This window comes from Colias croceus, chromosome 23 (genome assembly GCF_905220415.1).
Source record: "Colias croceus chromosome 23, ilColCroc2.1".
Taxonomy (NCBI): domain Eukaryota; kingdom Metazoa; phylum Arthropoda; class Insecta; order Lepidoptera; family Pieridae; genus Colias; species Colias croceus.
Window position 1 is genome coordinate 2942663 of NC_059559.1, and position 23884 is coordinate 2966546.

Genomic DNA, 23884 nt, shown 5'->3' on the forward strand with positions numbered 1-23884 from the left:
CCGTGGTGCTCGGCTCGCTGCTGCAGCGGGACCACATGTACAGGTAAAGCCGGCCATTCAAGCAGTCTTTTTTTTTTGTAAGGTGTCTCCCAAGGTTAGCCAAAAGGGCTTCTACATTTTAACGCGGACGCGGGGGTGTACTGAAGGTTCACCCTGGTAGCGACATGCACAAGGGCGTCCACCCGCTACGGGGATAAAAGCAGTCAAGCAGTCGAGACCGACCGCTTGAAGCCGCGATCGTGCGGTGAACTATAGACATTCATTCACTGCCGTACACGGTCTGCTCGAGCCGTAGCGACCGCTTCAAGCCGTCAATAGCGCGGTTTGTAGCGACAGCTCGAGCAGTCACCGACAGACCGCTAGAGCAGGCCGTGTACGACGCTCAGCCGTTAAATGCTCGATCCGCATGTGTAGTGCCGCTCTAAGTGGATAAAAAACAAAAAATGTGTGCGTGTTCTAGTGTACACACGTAGTGAAACTACTTTATGACCTTATTTTTTCAAAAAATAATTTACTATGTGCAACTTTACAGAAATACGTCGAATCACGCGTGGTAGGGATAAGAAAAAGATGGCGCGTAACGGAAAAATGTCACGCGTAACGAAAAAATGTTACACTAAATTTTTTTCCAACCCCGATAAAGAAGTTTCACTTCAAAAACATTTTTTTTGCATAATATAGTGATGTAACGATACATGATTTTGCCGATACGATACCGATACCGATATTCGTGGTAAATAATCGGCGGTACTGATATCGGTGGCTTGCTATATAAATAAACTAGCGGTCCGCCCCGGCTTCGCCCGTGGTACCTACATGTTTAAACTATCCTATCTCTCAAGTTGGATCGAACTGCACATGGTGTGCGAATTTTATTATAATCGGTTAAGTGGTTTAGGAGTCCATTGAGGACAAACATTGTGACACGAGATTTATATTATATATTAAGATAGTGATTCACGCACTTATTACGCTTAAAAATTACTAGTTAATAATTAATTGATATTTTACAGTTATTGCTCTATTGATAATTATTTATTAGGCTAAGGAAAATCGTTATACGCACATGATAATAATTTTTTAATACAAGATGAGCCCGCGTCTTCCTTCGCGTGCGAGTCTATTTGCGGATTCCGAATTCTCCGCTCCTATTGCTTGTGGCATGATGTTATACCGGGTGTAATCGTTAACATAGTACTTATTACTTTACTTTCAAACGTAGGTATACAGGGTGTTCGTTAAGTGTGCGCAGGCAATTATTCCGTAACTATAACAGATATCAAAAAACTTTAAACTGATATTGTAAGTAGTAATTCAAGCGTAGAGTGAACAGGGGCCGTAGACAAAGTTACAATTAAAAAACGATAACGAAGTTAGAACAGGCAAAAATGTATGGGATTGACCACAGATTGACATTAGATAGACCACGTGATCTAACGCGACGTATGTCAATCCCATACATTCTTGCGATTTCTAACTTCGTTATCGTTTTGTAATTGTTATTTTGTCTCAGGGGCCTCTCAGGGGCGCGCTTCCCTAGAAGGTACCTACCTTCTAGGGAAGCGCGTTCCATCTTAGACCACATCTCAGCTTAACATCAGGCGAAATTGTGGTCAAGCGCTTCCCTATCATCAATAAAAAAATAAAAAAAAGTATCTAGTATACGTACTATGTATTGTTTGTATCTATATGACACATAAGACTTTTTCAAAAATGGAGTAATGAATACAAAATGATTAGCAGTTTCTGAGATTAGCTCATCCAAACAAAAACGAAATATTTCTAATAAGCTTACTCTTTAGATTTATAATATTGTCGGATATCGAAAGGTAATAAAACAACATAATACTGGCAAAAAATTTATTTACTACATATTATTAAATTTATTTACTAATATAATATTTTTTGCTAATCTATCATTCTATTGAGAAGGGTGATTGCCGATGCGTCACTAAGAAATATGTCCCTCTTGCCCTGGAAAATATAAAATAAAATATTATTAATAAAAAAAAATGGTAAAAAAATATTTTTATATACATTTTTAAAAACACACACATATTTAAAACTAGCTTCCGCCCGCGACTCCGTCCGCGCGGATGTCGGTCTCTGCGTGGATGGTTTATTTCTCCATTTTGAGTAACTCTGACAATTACATCTTATAAATATCTATTAGACCCAAATACGGCTAGGTCTATAATAATACGCAACGTGTGTTCGCGGTACCTACTACAGAACAACGTCTATGGATAACTGAAAAATTGAGATTAATTTTTTTTCTACGTATTTTTCCAGGATAAAAAGTATCCTATTTTACGCCCAGGATAATAAGGTATAATTATACCAAGTTTCATCGACATCGAACCGGTAGTTTTCACGTGATGTCTTCACATACAGACAGACAGACAGACAAAATTTTTTTTAATCACATATTAGGGTTTGGTATCGATCCAGTAACACCCCCTGCTAGTTATTTTTTCAATATTTTCAATGTACAGAATTGACCCTTCTACAGATTTATTATATGTATAGATTTGAAGATACATATTTATATTGAGTGTTTAACTGTTTATATTAAAATTTGTTAAGCTAAACATTTGTTAATATTTTTACGTTATTTATTTTAAAACATGATTAAAAATGTAGAAGCAAGATATCTCAACCTGTATATTGTATAACTAGCTTCCCGCCCGCGGCTTCGCCCGCTTTGTCTAAAACCTAATGAATTATATACTAAAACCTTCCTCTTGTATCACTCTATCTATTAAAAAAACCGCATCAAAATCCATTTAAGCATACAAAGGGACATAGGGACAGAGAAAGCGACTTTGTTTTATACTATGTAGTGATGTACTAGCTTTCCACCCGCAGCTTCGCCCGCGCAGTCAAAGAAATACCCGCATAGTTCCCGTTCCCGTGGGATTTCCGGGACATAGCATTATGTCCTATGGAATTCTGCTATGGGGCAGGGCTGCAGATATTGCAACTATATTTATATTACAGAAAAGAGCCATACGCTCTATATATAATTTACGTGCTAGGGACTCACTAAGAGATCTCTTTAAGAATACTGGTATCCTCACTGTACCATCACAGTATATATTTAATAATATTTTATATGTACACAAAAACGCAGACTTACACACAAGAGTAGGAGATAGACACTGTTATGGCACAAGGAACAGAAATAAAATTGAAATGCCATTTTACCGGTTAGCTAAAGTTAAAAATTCATTTATGGGTCAAGGTATACTTTTTTACAACAAAATTCCTCATAGTATTAAAGAGTTTAGTAGTGCTAAATTTAAGAATTATGTAAAAAACGTCTTAGTTCAGAGAGCCTATTACAGCATTAAGCAATATATGGAAGATAAAAACCCATGGAGGGTTGTCGGGTGAGAACCGCAGGACAGTTCTTTGGCATATTATGATAATATATACGTACGGTTACTTACATATTTTGTAAAATTAAATTGTAATACTGAAATGATTTAAAAGAGCAACTATGGAGTTTCTTGCCGATTCTTCTCCATAGATACTGCTTTCCGAATCGGTGGTAAATGATAAAAATATTAGGGTTGTAACGGAGGCCTACTTAGCGGAGGCGGAGGCGGATGCGGAGGTGAAGAGGTTTGCCTCCGCGTATGCGGAGGTTAACGGAGGCGGAGGCGGAGGTGAAATTTGTTGGGAAAATATAAATAAATTTATGATTAATAGAGTCAGCAACATTTATTTATATCCATACTCATAAATGCGAAAGTAACTCTGTCTGTCTGTCTGTTACTCATTCACGCCTAAACTTCTGATTACTGAACCAATTTGCATGGAATTTGGTATGGAGATATTTTGATACAAGAGGCAAATTATATTTAACGAACAAAAGCTTTGCGGCTTTTTCGCCTTCTAAACGGTTTCTCAAGGGTTCGTGAATTAAACCAGCAGCACTAAATAACTGTTCGCTTGGCACTAAACTTGGTGGCGCCGATAAGTAAATGGGAACTATGGGAGCAAAAACTTTATATTTAATGTTATATCTCCACCACAATAAGGGATCCTCCTTGATGAACGAACGCTTTGACAAGTTGGCCACCCGCTTGGCCTTGTTCCCGCGGCTTAAGCAAACTCTCTACCATTTCACTTGAAAACACGCAGCCGAGCGGCCGCGTCGCTCCTTGCGCGTTGTTTGTGATCGTATATAAACTTCCGATATGACTCCGCATAAATTTTGCGGAGGCGGAGGTTAAATTCTTTGCGGAAGTTCCGCAGTAACGGAGGCGGAGGCGGAGTTCCGTTACAACCCTAAAAAATATGTATTGACGTTTCAAAAGTGCTTCTCGAAGAAGTCTAATTGAATAAATAAATGTTTGAGTTTGAGTTTAAAAACCTATCCTATTTCCCGGGGTAAAAAGTAGCCTATGTCCTTTCTCGGGTATCAAAATATATCCATACCAAATTTCATTAAAATTGGTTCAGTAGTTTAGGCGTGATTGAGTAACAGACAGATAGACAGAGTTACTTTCGCATTTATAATATTAAGTATGGATAGTTAGTTAAGTAGTGTTATGTTAGGAGTTAATCTACTGAAAATCCAAAAATCTAACTACAAAAGGTTTTTTTAAAAATTTACGCATACATTACTTCTCGCTGGCGATCTTTAAAATGTCCCCTTCAAGACCCAAAAGTTTCATAAAAATGTTGGGGGTTTTACCAAATTCCAAATTGAATTTTTTCAACTGGTAACCCGGCAGTGTTGCCATATAACTGTGTTTTTCTCTAATCTTATTAAATATATCGTTACTAGTGGATATTTGTCGCATTGTAGATAGAATTGGATTTATGGAACGTCCAAATAATTTTGATAAGAAATTTCCGTTCTCTGATTGGTTAAAAAATGGTATTGATCGTTTCTTTCGATATTGTTTCTGGAATATTCTCTTGATGTTTGATGATGTCTTCGTGTTTTTGTGTTTTGTTATCTCCTGTATGGTTCTGAAGTTGGATTGTATGTTTGTATGTATTGGGTTTCGAGTGTGCGACTGAGTTGGATGTGTAGATTCTTCGTTTCCTTCACCTGTAATGCAAAGCAAGCTTAAATTGTGTATTATACAATATGGAATTACTGGAGTATTGTCTATCTCTTTCTGATATTACTATCAGAAAGAGATAGACATAGGTATTTAATATTAGAGCGAGACAGTTGCATAGCAAAAAGGTGCTTTTAAGTAATTTTGCCTATTTCATATCCACTCCATAGCCCATATGGATCCTTTGGGCACAACGCCCCTTCAAGTAGTTCTTCTAAGAAAGCAAGCAAGATACATGGTGTTCCATTTCAAGTCATTCAGTGCACCCCCATGCCAAAAAATGTGCTTTAACAGTAATTATTCCTACTTCCTATCCACCCCATAGCCCATATGGGCCCTTTCGGCATTAGCACAACGTCCTTTAGAGTAGTCCTTCCAAGAACTGCACTTGGAGGCGACAAACGATTTAGGTCGTAACACTGACTCGCTGAAGAATCTGTATGAACGCCAGTGACTGCAGAAATCTGTTGAGGATTAGTTTAAAATCAAAATATCAATAGATTTAGTACTTTTTCTAAAATACTTGATTTGATACTCTTAACCCATTGAGCCCCAAGCGGCCCGATCGGTCCCAGACACAATAGATTTTCTATTGTGTCTGTGGGGCCTGAGTTATAAAATTGCTTGGTTTGGTTTGGGAGTTAATTGTATTAACAAGAGAATCCTGAAAATCATTTGTATCTCACATATTCTTTTTCGTAAGGCTGTAAAGATTTTCATCATGCAAAAATTAAAGATAATAGGTTGCCTGGCAGAGATGGCTTTGAGCCATAAGGCCGCCATTTGTACATCTTAAATGGTTTTGTTTTATGTACTTTTATTTTAATATGTTGTACAATAAAGAGTAAATAAATAAATAAATAATTTAATTCTGAAAGGCTAGAAACACGTAGTTAATACAACAATTCTTATAGGTATATAGAAATTTATGTAGTTTGCTACCGATTAAAAAGAATTCTAAAAAGATTCTAAAATACTTGTCCAATATTGTACCATTTATTTATTGAAGTGAAACTTCTATAGGCTCGTTGAGAGTAAAATTTCAAGATCGCGTCAGGGCAATACAGTCATGCCATGGAGTTAAGCAAAAATTTTGGTATTTGAATCTTGTCAAAGAAGTTTCACTTCTGACATGTGTGCTCGTCACACACGCTCTTGTTCATTATATACATACATTTATTTAACAACTCCTGTTGCGGCACGACGACCTCCAGCTCGCAGCCCGGCTGCGGACTCACTCCGCCATTGGGGTAAAAGTCTACGTGACCAATGTTACGATTGTAACCTGAAAAACGTGTTAATTTAGTCAGTAACTGCAATGGCCTGTAAGGGTGCTTTTCCATCAATAATATGCGGGGATGTTTAGCGAGGAATGTGTTTGTAACAGATCATATCTCTTCATTAGCTGTGCAGTTATCCGCTCCTGTTGGTCTTAGTGAGATGATATATAGCATAAAGCCTTCTTCGATAAATGGGTTATATAACACCGAAATATTTTTTCAAATCGGACCAGTAGTTCTCGAGATTAGCGCGTTCAAACAAACAAACAAACTAGTATAGATTTAGTTTGAAGTTCGAAGTGTTTAGCGTTTGAAGCGATACTATTGGTTATTTTCAAACACATTCCACATGATGGAAAAGCACCCTTAACCTTGTCTTATAATGAAACACGGACTAAATATAAAACTGGTCTAAAACGTTATAAAATCATGCTCTTAGTAAAAGTCTTATTACAATACGTGTTTAATTTCAAGATTCAATAATAGTTTGAATGAAATAGAACTATGATCCTAGAAAAATAACATTTAAGTAGTCAATTGATAAAAAAAAAATCGGTCAAGTGTTATTTTAGCGGCAACATTTCTGAAAATGTAAACTGTCTATCTATTAACTCATGAGATACAGCCTGGTGACAGACGCACGGACAGACAGGCAGCTTATACCAGCCAGCAATACGTTCGCAGTGTGAGCTGTGAATTGTCATGGGTGTCGACATACCTACCATCAAATGAGACGCCTGCCCCATTGTCGGGGTTACAATAAAATAATAAATAAAAAATCCCATTCCCTCTTTAATAATTTTTGTAGTGCATGCAGTATTGCAGTGCTCATTTTTTATTAGTTGTCCATCATGTCCTTTATTTTTTTGTGTATTTTTTATGTAAAACAATCGATGTACAGCTGCTAATGAGCATTAATAAAATAAATCTTCTTTATATATAAAACTCAAAAGTGACTGATATAGTGATCTATCAACGCACAGCCCAAACCACTGGACGTATCGGGCTGAAATTTGGCATGCAGGTAGATGTCATAACGTAGGCGTCCCCTAAGAAAGGATTTCCCGAAATTCATGCGGGATCGGGGAAAAACGGGGATGCACGTACAAAGTCGTGGACGGAAGCTAGTAAATAAATAAACTTCTAACAAACTGCAAGTCTATAATATACCAAAAATGCCCGCGTCCGTGTGTATCACATCGACGAATTCGCCATCGCTAGGGTCGAGTCTCTGGTCGAGCGGTATCTTGTCGAACAGAGGCTTCGCTGGGTCCAGACCGGTAATGCGTGACACGCGACCTGTGGAAAATATTAAAAAGTAGGTATAATGAGCGGTATAATAAGTAATTTAAATTGTTGTGTGTCTGTTTGCTAATTTTCGATACATATAGACCGATTAAATTTTTTTGTCGGGACTTCATAGGCCATGTTTCATTTTTGCCTTTCAAAATTCAAATTCAAATTCAATTGCCCTCTCAAACAAAAACTAATATAAATTTTAATAACTGATTTAAATGGAACTCTGTTTCAAACCTCATCCCGAATTTATCTTATATATCTATTACTTTACAACGTTTTAATTTGTGAAAATAGTTTCCCAATTTGGGCGATTTTTGGCGTTTTCTTTAGCTTCTTGCCAGTGGCAAATGAACTTTTTTTTAATTTATTTATTTAACATAATATTAATTCTTAGATGATATAATTTACATTGATGCAATCATAAACTCATTCAAGTTGTCATTAATCTGTTAAAATAGTATATAAGAAAGGCCTACCTGATTTTAAGCTATGTCCAGCTACACCGGCACAATGTGCTCCGAGACTGTGGCCCACTAGATGAGTTTGATTCAGTTTTAGACCTCTGAAAAAAATACTGATTTAAATAGATTCTTCGGGATTTGGTTATGAGTATAGAGAGATTAATAATATACTAATTATAAATATAATACATAACAATAATAACGTTAAAATAAAATATAACAATGATTTTAATTAAGACAGAATCGTTTAGAAAACAGTTATAATAGCACAGGATAAACAGCAAAATGACACACAGTTTGGTTAAATTTAGGACCATTTACATAATATATATTAAATATTATTACATAGTTTACATTTTGGATAGTTAATATAAATAAAAAAAGAAATACAATTCATTTTGTGTATAAGTAGTAAGCTTTCCCTTAAGGATAGGCTATCATTCTTCCCAGTATACTAGCAACAAAATAGACCTCTAACTATATGTATTATGTATCTTAATATAATTATGTATACAAATCTCGTGTCACAATGTTTGACCACCTCATAGACTCCTAAACCACATAACCGATTATAATAAAATTCGCACACCATGTGCAGTTCGATCCAACTTGAGAGATAGGATAGTTTAAATCTCAAATCTTTTTAAAGAAAGCGGGCGAAGCCGCGTGCGGTAAGCTAGTTTAATTATATACAAGAAAAACTACATACGAAACTTACCTCGAAACCAAATAGTCAATAAACTGTCCGCCAATACGGCCAATATACCATGTGTTGGCAGCCGCCGTGAAGTACCAGGGACCGGCTTCGAGACGCTGGGCGTCCACCATGATTACGTTGGTGTCGCCACGGTGGATTAGGGCTAAAAATAATAATTAAATATAGACGTACAAAAAACAACTAGATTCATAATCATGTTTAAAAATTTGTCCTGAACAAAACTCTGCCTTTACGCATAGGCAGAGTTTTCTCATTAAAGTTTCCTAATAGACTTTGAACATTACAACCAGGAATAAAGTATTAATATGAATAATGTTTTTAGAAATTTTAATAAGCGTTTGTGAGTCTAGTTGTTTATTGCACTTTTATGTTTATAAACGATGATTATTGAGCAGTAATTTCTCAGTGGTATCGGACATCTGAGTTCCGAAAAGTCAAGGGTTCGAGACCAAACGAGCGATCAGAAATAAATTAATTTTTCGATTAGGTACTTTTCAATTTAAATTGCTCGAGAGCTGTCATAAACCTGGATATTCTAAACTACTACTACTACTAAACTATCATAACAAGTAATTCCTACTAAACTTATTTGTACGGAGATCGTGGTTAAGCGCTTCTTAGTATTTGCATTTAATTTTCAATAATTGTCAATGTTTTGTCTTTCTTACCTTCTCTAACAAACAACGCGCTGCCATCCATCGGTGTCTCCATGAACGCGTGGAAGTATATAACCGTTTCATCTTGGAAGTCGATGTTGGACGCGAAGAGGCTCTCGTCGTCGTCGATGCCCAGGAACTGTGGCTCGTTCGGGTTGTGCCTGGAATGTGATGATGATGATGATGATAATTACTGGTATAAAAAGCAGCAACATGTTTGTTCTTAAGTCACGTGGTAACTTCACCGCAGTGAAATATCTCATCTTCAGAAAAGGTAGGGCTGATTAATATGGAATTTAGTCAATAGAAAAGTTAATTGGTGTTGTAAACTTAAATAAGAATTTTAATTATATATAGGTTAAAGATTGGATCAGTATGTCGATACTTCCTGAGAAATGATGAAATTTATATAGATATTTAATAAATATTTCTGCAAGGTTAGGAGATAATTTTAATAGTTTAAAACCACGCGATGTGATAGTAATCCTTACTAAGATATGTGCTAATCCATACTAATATTATAAATGCGAAAGTAACTCTGTCTGTCTGTCTGTCTGTTACTCAATCACGCCTAAACTACTGAACCAATTTGCATGAAATTTGTTATGGAGATATTTTGATACCCGAGAAAGGACATAGGCTACTTTTTTATCCCGGGAAAATGACGCAATCCCGGAAATCCCACGGGAACGGGAACTATGCGGATTTGCTTTGAATGTGCGGGCGAAGCCGCGGGCGGAAACCTAGTTAGGTATAATACCTAAATTAAAGGTGTATTATTTTCTCGTGGATTATATAAGCTGGTATAAATATTACACAGCCTTACGTGTGTTACAAGTGTATCCAATTTGAAAAGATTTAGGTATCGTGATTTGAGGCGAATGTAGAGTTAAATTTAAATCTAACCAAATAATCTTCATCAGTCCATATTTGTTGATGCCAAAGTTGTACATATCAATCTATACTAATATTATGAAGCTGAAGAGTTTGTTTGTTTGAACGCGCTAATCTCGGGAACCATTGGTCTGATTTGAAAAAATATTTCGGTGCTAGATAGCTCATTTATCGAGGAAGCCTATAGGCTATATATTATCATCACGCTAGAAACAACAGGAGCAGAGAAATGCGGATGAAACTGCGGGGAACAGTTAGTTCAGGATAAAGTTAAAAATAAGCGTTTTAAAAATTGGTCTCGTTTTATATTTAGTTTTTAATACTTTATGAATTAGATTTTTTTTAAGGAATATAAAAAAATCGATCACGAGGCGGGATTCGAACCCGCGTCTTTCGCCTTGTCTTGCCTTGATAGGTCAGGCGTCCGCGTCGCCACGAATTGGTCTCGTTGTTTCGGAGCTAGTTTTATACAAACAAAAATATATTTCCTTTTTTTAAGACTTGTATAGACCATGATGTACACTGTTTTTTGAAGTGAAACTTCTTTAGGCGCTTTGAGAGTAAAATTTCAAGGTTGGGTCATGGCAATACCGTCATGGAGTAAGTCGACGATTTTGGTATCTTCAAAGAAGTTTCACTTCTGACACGAGTGCTCGGCACACGCTCTTTTTTTTTTCGAAGATGGTGGTCGATTCACAAATATAACATACCGTGTATAAAGTTGAAAGCCGACATCATTCTTCTCTCTCACATAAGGGCATTTATCCTTGTTGACGGGTGTGATCTGGAGTAAGGCATTCTCAAACTGCACACCTGGTGGGCCTGTAGGTTAGAAATATACCAATAATAAAATAGGAGCGTCTGTTTTTAATCTATACTAATATTATACTGGTCCGATTTGAAAAATTCTTTCTGTGTTAGATAATAGCCCATTGTTCGAGGAAGGTTAAAGGCTATAAATCAGAACGTTAGGGCAAACAAGAGCGGAGCAATGCGGGTGAAACCACGGGGCACATCTAGTATTAAAATAACCGATTTTTACTAAATGCGCCTATACACAGTACATATAGCGAAATAGTAATTTTTATAATTTTTGTATGTGTGTCCGTGAGTTAACTACTAGGCTATTTATACAATGATATTCCTACAGGAACATTAGGAAAAAGTCATATGCGCGCGTGTGAAACCGCGGGGCCTGATTAGTATATTCATTTTCACCTTTAATCCATACTAATATTATAAATGCGAAAGTAACTCTGTTTGTCTGTCTGTTACTCAATCACGGCTAAACTACTGAACCAATTTTCACGAAATTTGGTGTGGAGATATTTTGATACCCGAGAAAGGACATAGGCTACTTTTTTATCCCGGGAAAATGACGCAATCCCGGAAATCCCACGGGAACGGGAACTATGCGGATTTGCTTTGAATGTGCGGGCGAAGCCGCGGGCGGAAACCTAGTTAGGTATAATACCTAAATTAAAGGTGTATTATTTTCTCGTGGATTATATAAGCTGGTATAAATATTACACAGCCTTACGTGTGTTACAAGTGTATCCAATTTGAAAAGATTTATCGTGATTTGAGGCGAATGTAGTATAGGAGCTAGCGTGGTATTTTCTTAAGTATGCTTTTGAAGTGAAACTTCTTAAGCCGCGTTGAAAGTAAAATTTCAAGGTCGCGTCTTGGCAATACCGTCATATCATGGAGTAAGGCGACGATTTTAGTATCTCTGAATCTTGCCAAAGACGTTTCACTTCTGACACGTGTTCTCGGCACGGGTAGTTAAATCATTGAGAACTACGATATGATACGAAATAGCGGCCTAAATGTCACATGTTGTTAAACTTTTTTTGCTTGGTTTTCACAAGGTGTCGCTTTCATCATGATATTTTCATCGCTCGTTGAAGTGGAACACTGTGCAATAGCGATAATGAAAATTGTTGAAATTTAATTAACCTTATGACGCTTGCTAGTGGGAACATGCGGCTTCACTTGCGTGATACGCGCGAAAATATTATATTATCCAGAATCTATTTTTTACACTTAACATCTGGTGGCCCACGTGCCCTTTTGCTCGCTCTGACATAAAAAAAAATCTATTTTTAAGCTATTTTTACACTTGGACTATAGTGTGACGATTAATAAGCATTCTTTCATCCTCACAAGCTTTTTTAATCTCTAAGGTTTACTTGGTATATTATACAAAAAAATATTAGAAAAGTGAAATATAACCCACGCAAATTCATCACTCGTAATTTTTCTCGATTTTGCAACATTTTTTATCGCATCGATTATGGCGTTTAACCAAACAAGCGAACTTTAGCTTTATAATATTAGTATTAGGCATGCCTCTAAGCGTCATGATGCTAAGTTTTATTCGTGCACAATTTTGATTAATATTTTATGACATTTAAATAAAACTGTACTTTTTAATTGAAAACTTTAACCACTGATCTACGATTTAGAATACACGTAATAGGTGTAATTGTAATACAATAGCTTCGTAATATATTACGTTTTGTTACCGGCGTTTCGGATCTTTGCTCGATGAATTGTTAGAATTATAGTATAGGAGCTTACAAGTTGGTAGAGTATACTATCTGATACCCAATATTATATTTATTCGATGTATTCGCGCCTGATATTCTTGTCGTATAGAGAAGTATCAATTTATTAAAAAAATCCTGTACCAAGTGTTGTTGTTGTATACTTTTACGTAAATTAAACGTGCATGAGAATGACAGTTTTATTTCCTCTTTCTAATCCTTTCTTCTTTCTAATATTAAATTAAAGGTAACTTTAAATCAAAGTCGTTTGTAAATAAAATCCATCTTTATTATCCAATAACAGTATTTTATGCCACTTTGCCAAATATTGTATATTTTACTACAAATTCCAGGAGTAACTAAAATAATTATACATTCAAATAAATTCATTCCCATATGGGAATGGTTAAGCATGTGCTTAACCCACGATATAACTAAAAAATAAGTATATTCCCAAAGACAACGTACGACATTACCCAAAAATAGAAAAATAAGATACTTATTATAATATTACAGCCAGCTCTCGGACCATAACAAATTAGTTCCCACAGTGCATAAGTTGGTATTTCTGTTGCATTTTCGTAACGGTCCAGTGGTTGGCATGCGATTGTAGTACACTGTTCTATTACCGTTGGATAACTTGATTTTTTATACTAAAGTAATTTTTTTATAGGAACAATTATTAATGACTTGCTGGAATGGTATTATTAAGGCCGGTTGCAGAGCTTCACCGACCATCAGTGCGTACGTCAGTCGCGCTTGTCATATGTATGGAAATTCATAAAACCGTTCATAGCTAGACCGACCATACGCACGCGTATTTCCATACATAATATGACAAGCACGACTGACGTACGCACTGATGGTCGGTGAAGCTCTGCAACCGGCTTTAGGGATTTTGTGAAGTGTGTTTGTATTTGTTGAATTGTAAGATATTAAAGTGACGCGAAGTGATGTGATTTTACTCTCAACGTTGAGAGTAAAATTTCAAGGTCGCGTCATGGTAATACCGTTACGTCATACGTAATGCGACGATTTTGATATCTTTGAATTGCTAAAGAAGTTTCACTTCTGACAAGTGTGCTCGGAACACACGGTTTTTTTCATTTAAGTTTCTTATAGTTTTTTTTTTTGTATTCAAAGTTTTTCACAGCTACTTTATACAAATAAAGTAGCTGTGAAAAACTTTCAACTTCCAAATAAAAAGGAAAACACAAGTTTTCCTTTTTATTTGGAAGGATAAACTGTCCATGGACTATCCAACATTGCCATAGATAAAACATTAACACATTAAATGTGTAGCAGTAGTTTCAAAGGTTTAGTCCAATAAATGGACAACGATTCTTTTAAATTCCTACTAGTGGGTTCTAATTATATTGCGGTCAACCAAAGGCTTCGTACAGTTTAGGCCTAGATGTAAACAATATGCTATCGCAATAATGTATGAACTGTATGTATGTAAATGCATTATTCGCAACCGTTGCACCACACGGCACACAAAAGATGTGGTGCGAAGAATTTTCCATTTCATAACTGACACATGCGAACTAACATGCCAGCGGTTTGTTCCCATTGTGGCTTCACTACATAGTTTCACTGTCATCTATACTTAATATTAGAAATCTGAAGAGTTTGTTTGTTTGAACGTGCTAATCTCAGGAACTACTGGTCCGATTTGAAAAATTATTTCGGTGTTAGATAGCCTGTTTATCGAGGGAAGGCTATAGGCTATATATCATCACGCTAAGACCAACAGTAGCGGAGCAATGCGGGTGAACTGCGGAGCACAGCTAGTATAATATAAAGCAAAGTCGCTTTCTCTGTCCCTATGTCCATATGTACCTATGTTTAAATCTTTAAAACTACGCAACGGATTTTGACGCGGCTCTTTTTAATAGATTGATTCAAGAGGAAGGTTTTAGTATATCATTTATTGGGTTTAGACAAAGCGGGAGAAGCCGCGGGCGGCAAGCTAGTACTTCATAAATTAGAAATGTGTCTTTGTGGAGGACTATTACAACAAATCAGAATGGTTTGTTCCCATTGCGGTTTTAGTTATAACCCTACCGCAGATTATATGACGTCATACTTCATATGTCATTGTGAAACATCACTGCGGTTGAGATGGAACGAGGTACGCGCAATGACACATTGGATACGTTTCAATGTCTTATATCAATTTTACGACTTCGGGCTTTGTGTTTTTCAGCTTATTTGTCGGTTAAAATGACTGAATAAACATACACGTCAAAAAAGTTAAATAAGCTGTCAGTTACTTGATCAATACTTGCTGATACCGGCCCTAATACGTCGTAGCACATCCTAAGGGTAGAAGGTACAGTGACTTCCAAAAATCCTGTTTAGTTTAGGCCTCATGGGAAGCACTATGTCAAATTTGCCGGATTATTTCTTAGTGTCATTGTATTATACGCTAATATACATAACTAGCTGCGCTCCGCGGTTTCACCCGCGTGGCTCCGCTCCTGTTGGTCTTACCGTAATGATATATGTATAGCCTTCCTCGATAAATGGGCTCTCTAACACCGAAATAATTTTTCAAATCGGACCATTGGTTTCTGAGAGAGGGGTTTCGGAGATTAGCGCGTTCAAACAAACTATTCAGCTTTATAATGTTAGTATAGAATATAGATTATAATTTCCGTATCGAGGCATGAATAGTAAGACACAAGTGGAACAAACCCGGGATGTCTTATTAGAAAGAAATGTATCCGTTATACCTTCCTTCTTATGCATTCCTCATACTAAATTACGATCAATCATTGTTGCTAAATATATTCTTTACTTATTTACAAGGTGCTCGTTTCAAAGAAAATAATTAATATTCTTAAACGGTAAGAAAAGTATTTAAAAAAAGAGCGTGTGTGCCGAGCACACGTGTCAGAAGTGCATGACGACAGACGACGTCTTTCGCAAGATTCAAAGATACAGAAATTGTCTCCTTACTCCATGACGTGACGGTATTGCCATGACGCGACCTTGAAATTTTACTCTCAACGCGCCTAAAGAAGCCCAATAATTTATGAATTTTTCTTTTAACCCGCGTTGAGCGATAATAAAGTTATCAACAATGAAATATATTTTTCAACTAAATAATTATAGGCCTAAGAAATGGTTTTATCTCTATAAATCAAGAGTTGAGAAATGGTTTACGTTATGAGGCGTGTAATAGTAATATGAGGAAAATTCATGAGCCGGTAGTAGTAAGTTCACTGGGTCATCTAGTTACAAATGCATTACGGATTTAATTTTAAAACGTGATAAATAATAAATATGTTTATGGTAGTTACTTATGGATAAGTAATATTTCGACTTATAAAGAAATTCAAAAACAGATAAACAAGGCGAGTGCGTCAAAGGCGGGCTTATTGCCAAAAATCAATATTTTCAGGAATCGCAAAAGAAAAGGATATATAAGAAAAACAACAAAATAATTAATAATCACAGTACACATTCCAATTTTTTACTATTCGAGAATTTAAACTGCACTTAATTCATTCATATTATTGTGTGAACTTTTTTTCATGTTTATGAAATTTAAGAAAGAAATAATTACAATTTAGATAAAAACCTTCGCATTAAAGGATTTAAACTTACTTTTATCACACAAAATGTACTTACGTATAACAGACAGAAAACAGGCGATCGGCAACGCGTTCTGCATTTTAACACCGAAAAAAAAAACTAAAAACTAAAAAAATAAAAATCAAATGTCAAAATTGAAAAATGGCGCGCTGTCAAATTGGCGCCCGCTTCTACGGACGATTCAGAACGTATAGGGCTCGATTTTCCCGCCAATATAGTGGGGAAAGGGTTGTGTAATTGTGTGAAATAGTTTAGCCCACATTCTATATAATTGTTCATTACTGCTCATGCTTGGTTTGCGTTGTGTATTGATGATATATTGTTTTTGCTCGGTTGAGTGTGAGATGGAGTCACTCGAAAGAGGCTTACGTAGATAAATTGTAGCATCATATTATGTATTAATTTTCGCCATGAGTTTATGACGTCATTATAAAGAAAGTAATATAGAAAAACAATAAATATACTGAACCATTCGGTCTTGAAAACAACACAGGATATCTATACTATTCTATACTAATATTATAAAGCTGAAGAATTTTTTAGAACGCGCTAATCTCAGGAACTACTAATCCGATTTGAAAAATTATTTCGGTGTTAAATAAGCCTATTTATCGAGGAAGGCTACAGGCTATATATCATCACGTTAAGAGCAATAGGCAGAGACATTACACTTTTCTATCTTGCAATCGGTTCAAATAAAGACTTACTATGTTAATTCATATCATAAAAATACAAATTGGTTTAGAAGTTTTTGACTGAAACAATCAAACTGAGTATGTTAGGGAAATATCCTTTATTTATAGGTATTCCTAGTTAGGTATGTATATTGGCTCATCGAAGCATTAATTTGATATTCTACGCTTAACAAGAATTTATATTTGCATTCTATTCAAATAAATTATTGTTAAATGATGATTTAACGTATTTATAAAAATGTATTTCTAACACTATGCTTCACTGGTTCTTTGGTGTCGAATGATATTCAAGTTTCAGGTTTACTACGATTAGTAAATGTTATTGGAATTTTTATAATAATCGATTATATGAAAAAGGAGCTACATGTGCCAACAAACTGTTGTACAGTTTGGCAGTCTTAGATATCCTTCTACGCCTTCTACGAGGTGCACCTACAGTTGATGCCCTCTAAAAAGTACTAAATCCCGCTCTAATATGTAGCGATGCGTTCTGTAGTAATAGATTGTTTTGGTCGAAATTTAGTTGCTAATTAAAGTGTATTTTCACATATTTTCGTCGGTTTCCTAGTGGAACTTTACCAAAGCCACCAAAACTAGTGTATACTACCATGAACATTATTGTATTTCTCATATTATTATACCTAGAGCGATCTGCGGCCGCTACGAAGCCCATCTCCAAGCGCTGATAGATACTGCTTTCCGAATCGGTGGTAAATGTTAAAAATACTTACCTATGTAATGACTATTCGAAAGTGCTACTAAATAGTAGTCTAATTGAATAAATGAATGTTTGAGTTTGAGTTTGAGTTGCCCCCCACCTGATCTGCGCCGAGAGCACGGAGGCGAGGACGCCGTCTTTTGCCAATTTCTATCTTGCTTACCGGGATTGAAAGCTCTCCTTCTGAAATGTAGTGAACCCACTTTAAATGTGCCTACTGATAAAAATCTTACCTAAAACATGAGCGTATTTACTCCACTCAGAGCGATCTACACCTTCTACAATGCATACCTACCTAATACCTAATAGCTGTTGGCTTCTAAAAAGTACTAAATTCCGCTCTAATATGTATCACCTCCCACAATCATGAGAAGAAATCACCCTTAGAAACTGAATCCTACTCCAACTTTCTGGTTCCCTACAATGACAGCACTGAATCTCACTTACAGGAATGCAATACCTCCTAAAATATACAGAATGTTACCTAAACCTGAGCATATTCTCTCCCAAGCGTTGCCCCCCACCTGGCCCGCGCCGCGAGCACGGAGGCAAGGACGCCGTCTTTTGCCAATTTCTATCCTGCTTACCGGGATTGAAAGCTCTCCTTCTGAAATGTAGTGAACCCACTTCAAATGTGCCTACTACTAATAAGAATCTTACCTAACCTGGAAATTTCCCCCATTTAGAGCGATCTGCGGCCGCTACGAAGCCCATCTCCAAGCGTTGCCCCCCCCGCACGGTCTGCACGCCCCGCACCTGGTCCGCGCCGCGAGCACGGAGGCGAGGACGCCGGCTAAAGCGCCATCTTTTTCAGCTTGCTGGTGTGTTACTTCGCCGGTGAGTTTTGCTTTGTGTTTTTTACGGTTAAAGACATTTATTTCTCAAAAGAAATACATTTGTTTGTCTAATTATTGGTGTATTAATTAATTGTTTATTTAAATATTAAAGGATTCATTTGATCGTTGACTGAAATCATGTTCAGTGTTCACACATACTTGATTAATCATCTACATTTATGCATTCATTTGATAATGATTTGTTAATTATAATTTTGTGAATTCAATCAGTCTTCCATTAACTTCTGACAAATAAATAATTTGAATTTGAACTTATTCTGGAAGAGTACTCGCAATATTTTAGTTTTCTTTATCTATTTATTTAAATATGTTCTTATGTTACTCCAGTCATTGTTTCACACTTTTATTAATTCACGTACTAACCAGATTGCTCAGCTTTACTTTATTAAATCTCTATTTACAAATCACTAGCTTACTAAATCCGAATTTATAAATTATTCGTTTATGAACGATTTTATCAAAATATTAATTCACTATTTGTCTTAAATCGTTAACTCCAATCCTGAGCGTTCCTTCACTAATTGAACAGAATTTAATCAGACCTTTTTGGGATATACCCTCTCATATTAACAGGACCAATAATATATATATTCATTATCATATTAATCTCCCCGCCAAAAAAACCCACCCTTCCAGAAGCCAGAAATAATAAACGCAATAACGGGCAAGCTGGAGAACGACCAGCCGTCACTGCTGTGCAAACAGGCCATGTTCGCAAGATGGCTGTACCTTGTGAGGAAACTGCCTGTGCTGCCTCAGGTATGTGCCCGTAGGAATAAAATGGTAAAAATACATTGAGATATACATATGGAGACGACACCGCCTACATCACTTATGTTCCGCTCACCATAAGCCATATGGCTTAACTGCACGCTCATTTTTTATTTGTTTTAAAGTGAAACGCATCAAATATGCCTCCGTGTGTGTTACGATATTGCACAAATAATACGGAACAGTGCAAAAAAATAACTTTTCATCGGTATGTACCTAACTAGATAATAATTTTTAAAACTTAGTTAGAGCAAAAAAATGCGCCGCGCGCCGCCATCAGATTTTGTTCGTGGTGTCTCCTCCATACGTAGTAATATTATCTCAATGCAAAAATATGACAAAAAATTGCCAAAGAATACATAGTTCGTCTCAGTCGAGATTGGTATAGGTGGTAAAAACCTGGTGATGTAATAGTTTAGCATGAAAAATAACAAACAAAAAAACATGCGCTGCCCCAGGTATGTGCCCCCAGGGTTGTATGGTAAAAAAAGTAAAAAAATGACAAAAAATTGTCAAAAAATGGTTCAGTAAATTGGTAAATATGGTCGATTGATGAAACAGTTTAGCATGAAAAAATAGGATTAAAAAAATACAATACTGTCGTGTACTATCAATGTTGTTACAGTGTTGTTGTTGTTAAAATAACTATACTTTTAAATAAAGCGTATATGATATCCATACTACTATTATAAATGCGAAAGTAACTCTGTCTGTCTGTCTGTCTGTTACTTAGTCACGCCTAAACTACTGAACCAATTTTCATGAAATTTGGTATGGAGATATATTAATACCCGAGGAGATATATTGATCTATGGAGGCAATCAAATTAATGTGCTTTTTTAAGCAGTAAAAATATACAACGTTTAAATTTTACAATTGTTTCCTGTTTGTTTGTTTGTTTCTGGAACGGCTGGATCGATTTTAACAAAAACTTTTACTTCGAAACAAAACTTGGTTTTTGCTTAGTTCTTTTTTTTTACTTTTACTACTAGATATTTTAATAAAAAACGATTACGGCTATAAAATGTCCACAGATGAACCAGTACGACTCTGAACCGTTGTATTTGGAGGACCCCGGCGGTCTTCTGTACGCGGAGGCGAAGGAATTGGCTACTTCTTACCAGGTACGTATAAAAAATACTTATAAACACACCCTTAAACTCATGAAATTATTGCATTGTCACCATTGAGTATTATTACTACGTATAGAGAGGACACCACGAACAAAATTTGTGCGACAAGCGCGGCGGCACGTGGTGGCTAGTGAGTCATACACTTTGTAGATATTCTGCCTATAAGTAACAACTTATAAATTCAAACCAATCAATGTAACTACAATGCATACCTACCTAATACCTAATAGCTGTTGGCTATTAGGTATTTAGGTACCAATCAATGTAACAAAAAAAATTGGTTTGAGACGATTGACTCTAACTCGTGTAACAAATACTGTAGTAGCGATGTCCTCTCTAGTACGTAGTACATAGTAACTCAATGATTGTCACCGATCCTTGATAAGTGTACAAAGTTTGAATTAAATCTGTCCGTTTAAAGTAGGTCAAAATCGAGTCCAAAGAGTTATAAACGAACAGGTGAAGCCTAAATAAAAGCAAATCTATACTAATATTATAAAGAGGAAAGGTTTGTATGTAAGATGGTTTTCACGCATAAACTACTGGACCGATTTTGATGAAATTTGGCACAGACAATCTTTAGGCCCTGAGAAAGAACATAGACTACCTTTTATTGCGAAATATGTACCACGGGCGAAGCCGGGGCGGACCGCTAGTTCATTATATTATTGGTAAAAAGATTTCACATCATCATTGATTTTAAACATACATATGGAAAAATGTACTGTACGACTTTCATTAGATTTTTTTAATGTCTATAGTGTAAAAATAACTTATATTTTTACTTAAACTTTGAGCCACTTTAAAGGATCTCAAACAACAATTTATTAAATACATATTATTCTTCTCTTATACTAATACTAGCTGTCCGCCCGCGGCTTCGCCCGCTTTGTCTTAAACCTAATAAATTATACACAAACCTTCCTCTTGAATCACTCTATCTATTAAATCGCATCAATATATGTTACAGTTTTATAGATTTAAGCATACATAGGGACAGATAAAGTGACTTTGTTTTATACTATGTAGTGATACACTATCACTACATAGTATAAAACAAAGTCGCTTTCTCTGTCCCTATATCCCTATGTCCCTTTGTATGCTTAAATCTTTAAAACTACGCAACGGATTTTGATGCGGTTTTTTTTAATAAATAGAGTGATTCAAGAGGAAGGTTTTAGTATATAATTTAACAGGTTTTAGACAAAGCGGGCGAAGCCGCGGGCGGTAAGCTAGTAAATATAAAATATGTTCCTTTAATAATCATGTTAAAACTTACAGATGGCGAAAAACTGTCTAATGAAGGCGTTCCGTCAAGCCCAACTCGGCACATGGGTGAAGAAGCCGATAGAGCAAGATCAGTTCTACTGCGAAATAGTTAACGCGAACACTTCCCTGCTGTTCGCCTAGGCGGGCCAAGGGCCAGACGCTTGTAGCACCACGCGGGGGCAAGAACTTGGGGATTTTTGTGTAAATAATACAAAAAATAATGATAATTGTGAGGAAAAATGTGAAAAAATTAATGATTGTGCGAAAAACGGGGCAAAAAATGATGAAAATCAAGAAAAATATGGCAAAAATGCAAAATTTAATGCAAATATCGGTGAAAAATGTGAAAAACATAGGGTTTATGACAAAAACGGGGTAATAAATGATGAAAATCAAGAAGTAATTGGTGAAAATACTAGAGATTTCATTAATAGTAATAAAAATAGGTTGAAAAATGACGTAGAAATTAGTGTTAATTACAATAATAATATACGCAAAGATAGTGTTAATCATCGCTTAAAACCTAGAAATAGTTCAAATTTTAGTGAATATTGTGTATGCGATATTTCTAAAAGTAATGATACAGTAGTTAAAAATTCTACTAAAATGCTTCCTAACGTAGTTACAAATAGTAGAATAGATAGTGAGTTATTACCAAATGCCATAGATGAAAAAATATTAAATGTTAATACACTGCCAATTCCAAATCTTAGACGACCTAAATGTGTTCCTATAGAATCAAAAATTGACAATATGAACACTAAAAATAGTTTTGATCAAGGAAATAGTCTAAATAAAGATAATTATCTTGAAATTATTACAGATACATTTAAAGATTTAAAAATATCTAATGACGTTGAAGTAAGAAAAAGTAATTTAGCTCGTCGATGTGAGATTTTAAATAAATATAAAAGTTTACGGAAACCTCACGATTTTTTTGATGTCAAAGAAAATTTAGAATATACGAATTTAGATAGTAATCAGTTAATTAATACAGATAATAATTTAGGTAATAAAAAGAATATAGAAAATTCTGATAAAGTTATACCGAATAGATCTGAAGTTTTAAAACTTAGAAATAGGCTAAGAAATATAGGAAAAATTGATGGTGAAAATCGTTCGGAAGTCAACGAAAATTGTATGAAAAATAAAGTTGATACAGATAATAAAGATATAGATAAAAATGAAAACAAAAGCAATGAATCTCGCATTTCTTTGTTACGAAGAATCGCCATTTATCGAGGCCTTAAAAGTAATCATACTTGATGTTTCTAAAATAAATTTGGTGTGTGAACAATCTATATTTTTATTTTAACAAATTTTTTAACACATTGAGACTTATATCTTTGAAAGTTTTCAACATTTCGATTGATAGACGATTGTTTACTGAAGAAAGACGATGTTTAGACGATTGTTTACTGAAGAAAAAGAAAACCTTTCTAAATAATTCTTAATGTAAGAATTATTATCTACTAGCTGTGCCATGCGGTTTTACCCGCATTGCTCCGCTCCTGTTAGCGTAATGATATATACTCTATAGTCTATAGCCTTCTTATATCTATAGGCTATCTAACACCGAAATAATTTTTCAAATCAGACCCATTCTTGAGATTAGTGTGTTCAAACAAACGAACTCTTCAGCCTTATAACGTTTAATTAATAATTTATTTGATTTCTTTTATTCTTATAAATAATCCTTTTCATAATTAATTTAGAATCCTTTTATAATATTATCTAAGGCGTATATTTTTTTTTTTTTGGTTTGAGTTTCATTGGTCTGTTATTTTTTAAGAATTTCATACAATTTTTATCAAGTCGATAAATTAAAAAAAAAAAAACATATTCTCAAGTTCTTATAAACAATAATTCCTGCGTGGTGCTATACGCGTTAGCTCATGAC

The 23884-nt window shown here is 35.4% G+C and overlaps 2 protein-coding genes across 3 annotated transcripts in view; one reads left to right on the forward strand and one right to left on the reverse strand.

The window, feature by feature from the left end:
* Positions 1-22783, forward strand: part of LOC123702148 (double-stranded RNA-specific editase Adar) — a 43324-nt gene extending 20541 nt beyond the window's left edge. The window contains exons 15-18 of the mRNA XM_045649810.1: positions 18641-18791; positions 19448-19570; positions 20617-20706; positions 21997-22783. Coding sequence (XP_045505766.1) covers positions 18641-18791; positions 19448-19570; positions 20617-20706; positions 21997-22125 — 493 coding nt within the window. The 3' untranslated portion in view covers positions 22126-22783. The remainder of the gene's footprint in view (positions 1-18640; positions 18792-19447; positions 19571-20616; positions 20707-21996) is intronic.
* On the reverse strand, positions 1908-16703 carry LOC123702156 (inactive pancreatic lipase-related protein 1-like). Of its 2 annotated transcripts, none has more exons than XM_045649826.1 (9): positions 16578-16703; positions 11100-11211; positions 9508-9656; positions 8840-8981; positions 8137-8222; positions 7532-7660; positions 6256-6366; positions 4631-5068; positions 1908-1974 (listed from the first exon to the last, which is right to left on the reverse strand). In XM_045649826.1, exons 1-8 carry the CDS (start codon positions 16618-16620, stop codon positions 4632-4634), a joined length of 1209 nt encoding a protein of 402 aa, XP_045505782.1. In that variant the 5' UTR covers positions 16621-16703; the 3' UTR covers positions 1908-1974; position 4631. The 2 variants fall into 2 exon arrangements, with proteins under 2 accessions (XP_045505782.1, XP_045505783.1); XM_045649827.1 differs by lacking the exon at positions 1908-1974 and adding an exon at positions 5389-5545 and having other exon boundaries at positions 4974-5068.
* Positions 22784-23884: the final 1101 nt, after the last annotated feature.

Coding starts and splice junctions, on each gene's coding strand:
- LOC123702156 (XM_045649826.1), bottom strand. CDS start 16,620: ATGCAGAACGCGTTGCCGATCGCCTGTTTTCTGTCTGTTATAC. Junction 11,212..16,577: donor CTGTTTTCTGTCTGTTATAC/GTAAGTACATTT, acceptor TCTAACCTACAG/GCCCACCAGGTGTGCAGTTT. Junction 7,661..8,136: donor TGGACATAGCTTAAAATCAG/GTAGGCCTTTCT, acceptor TATTTTCCACAG/GTCGCGTGTCACGCATTACC.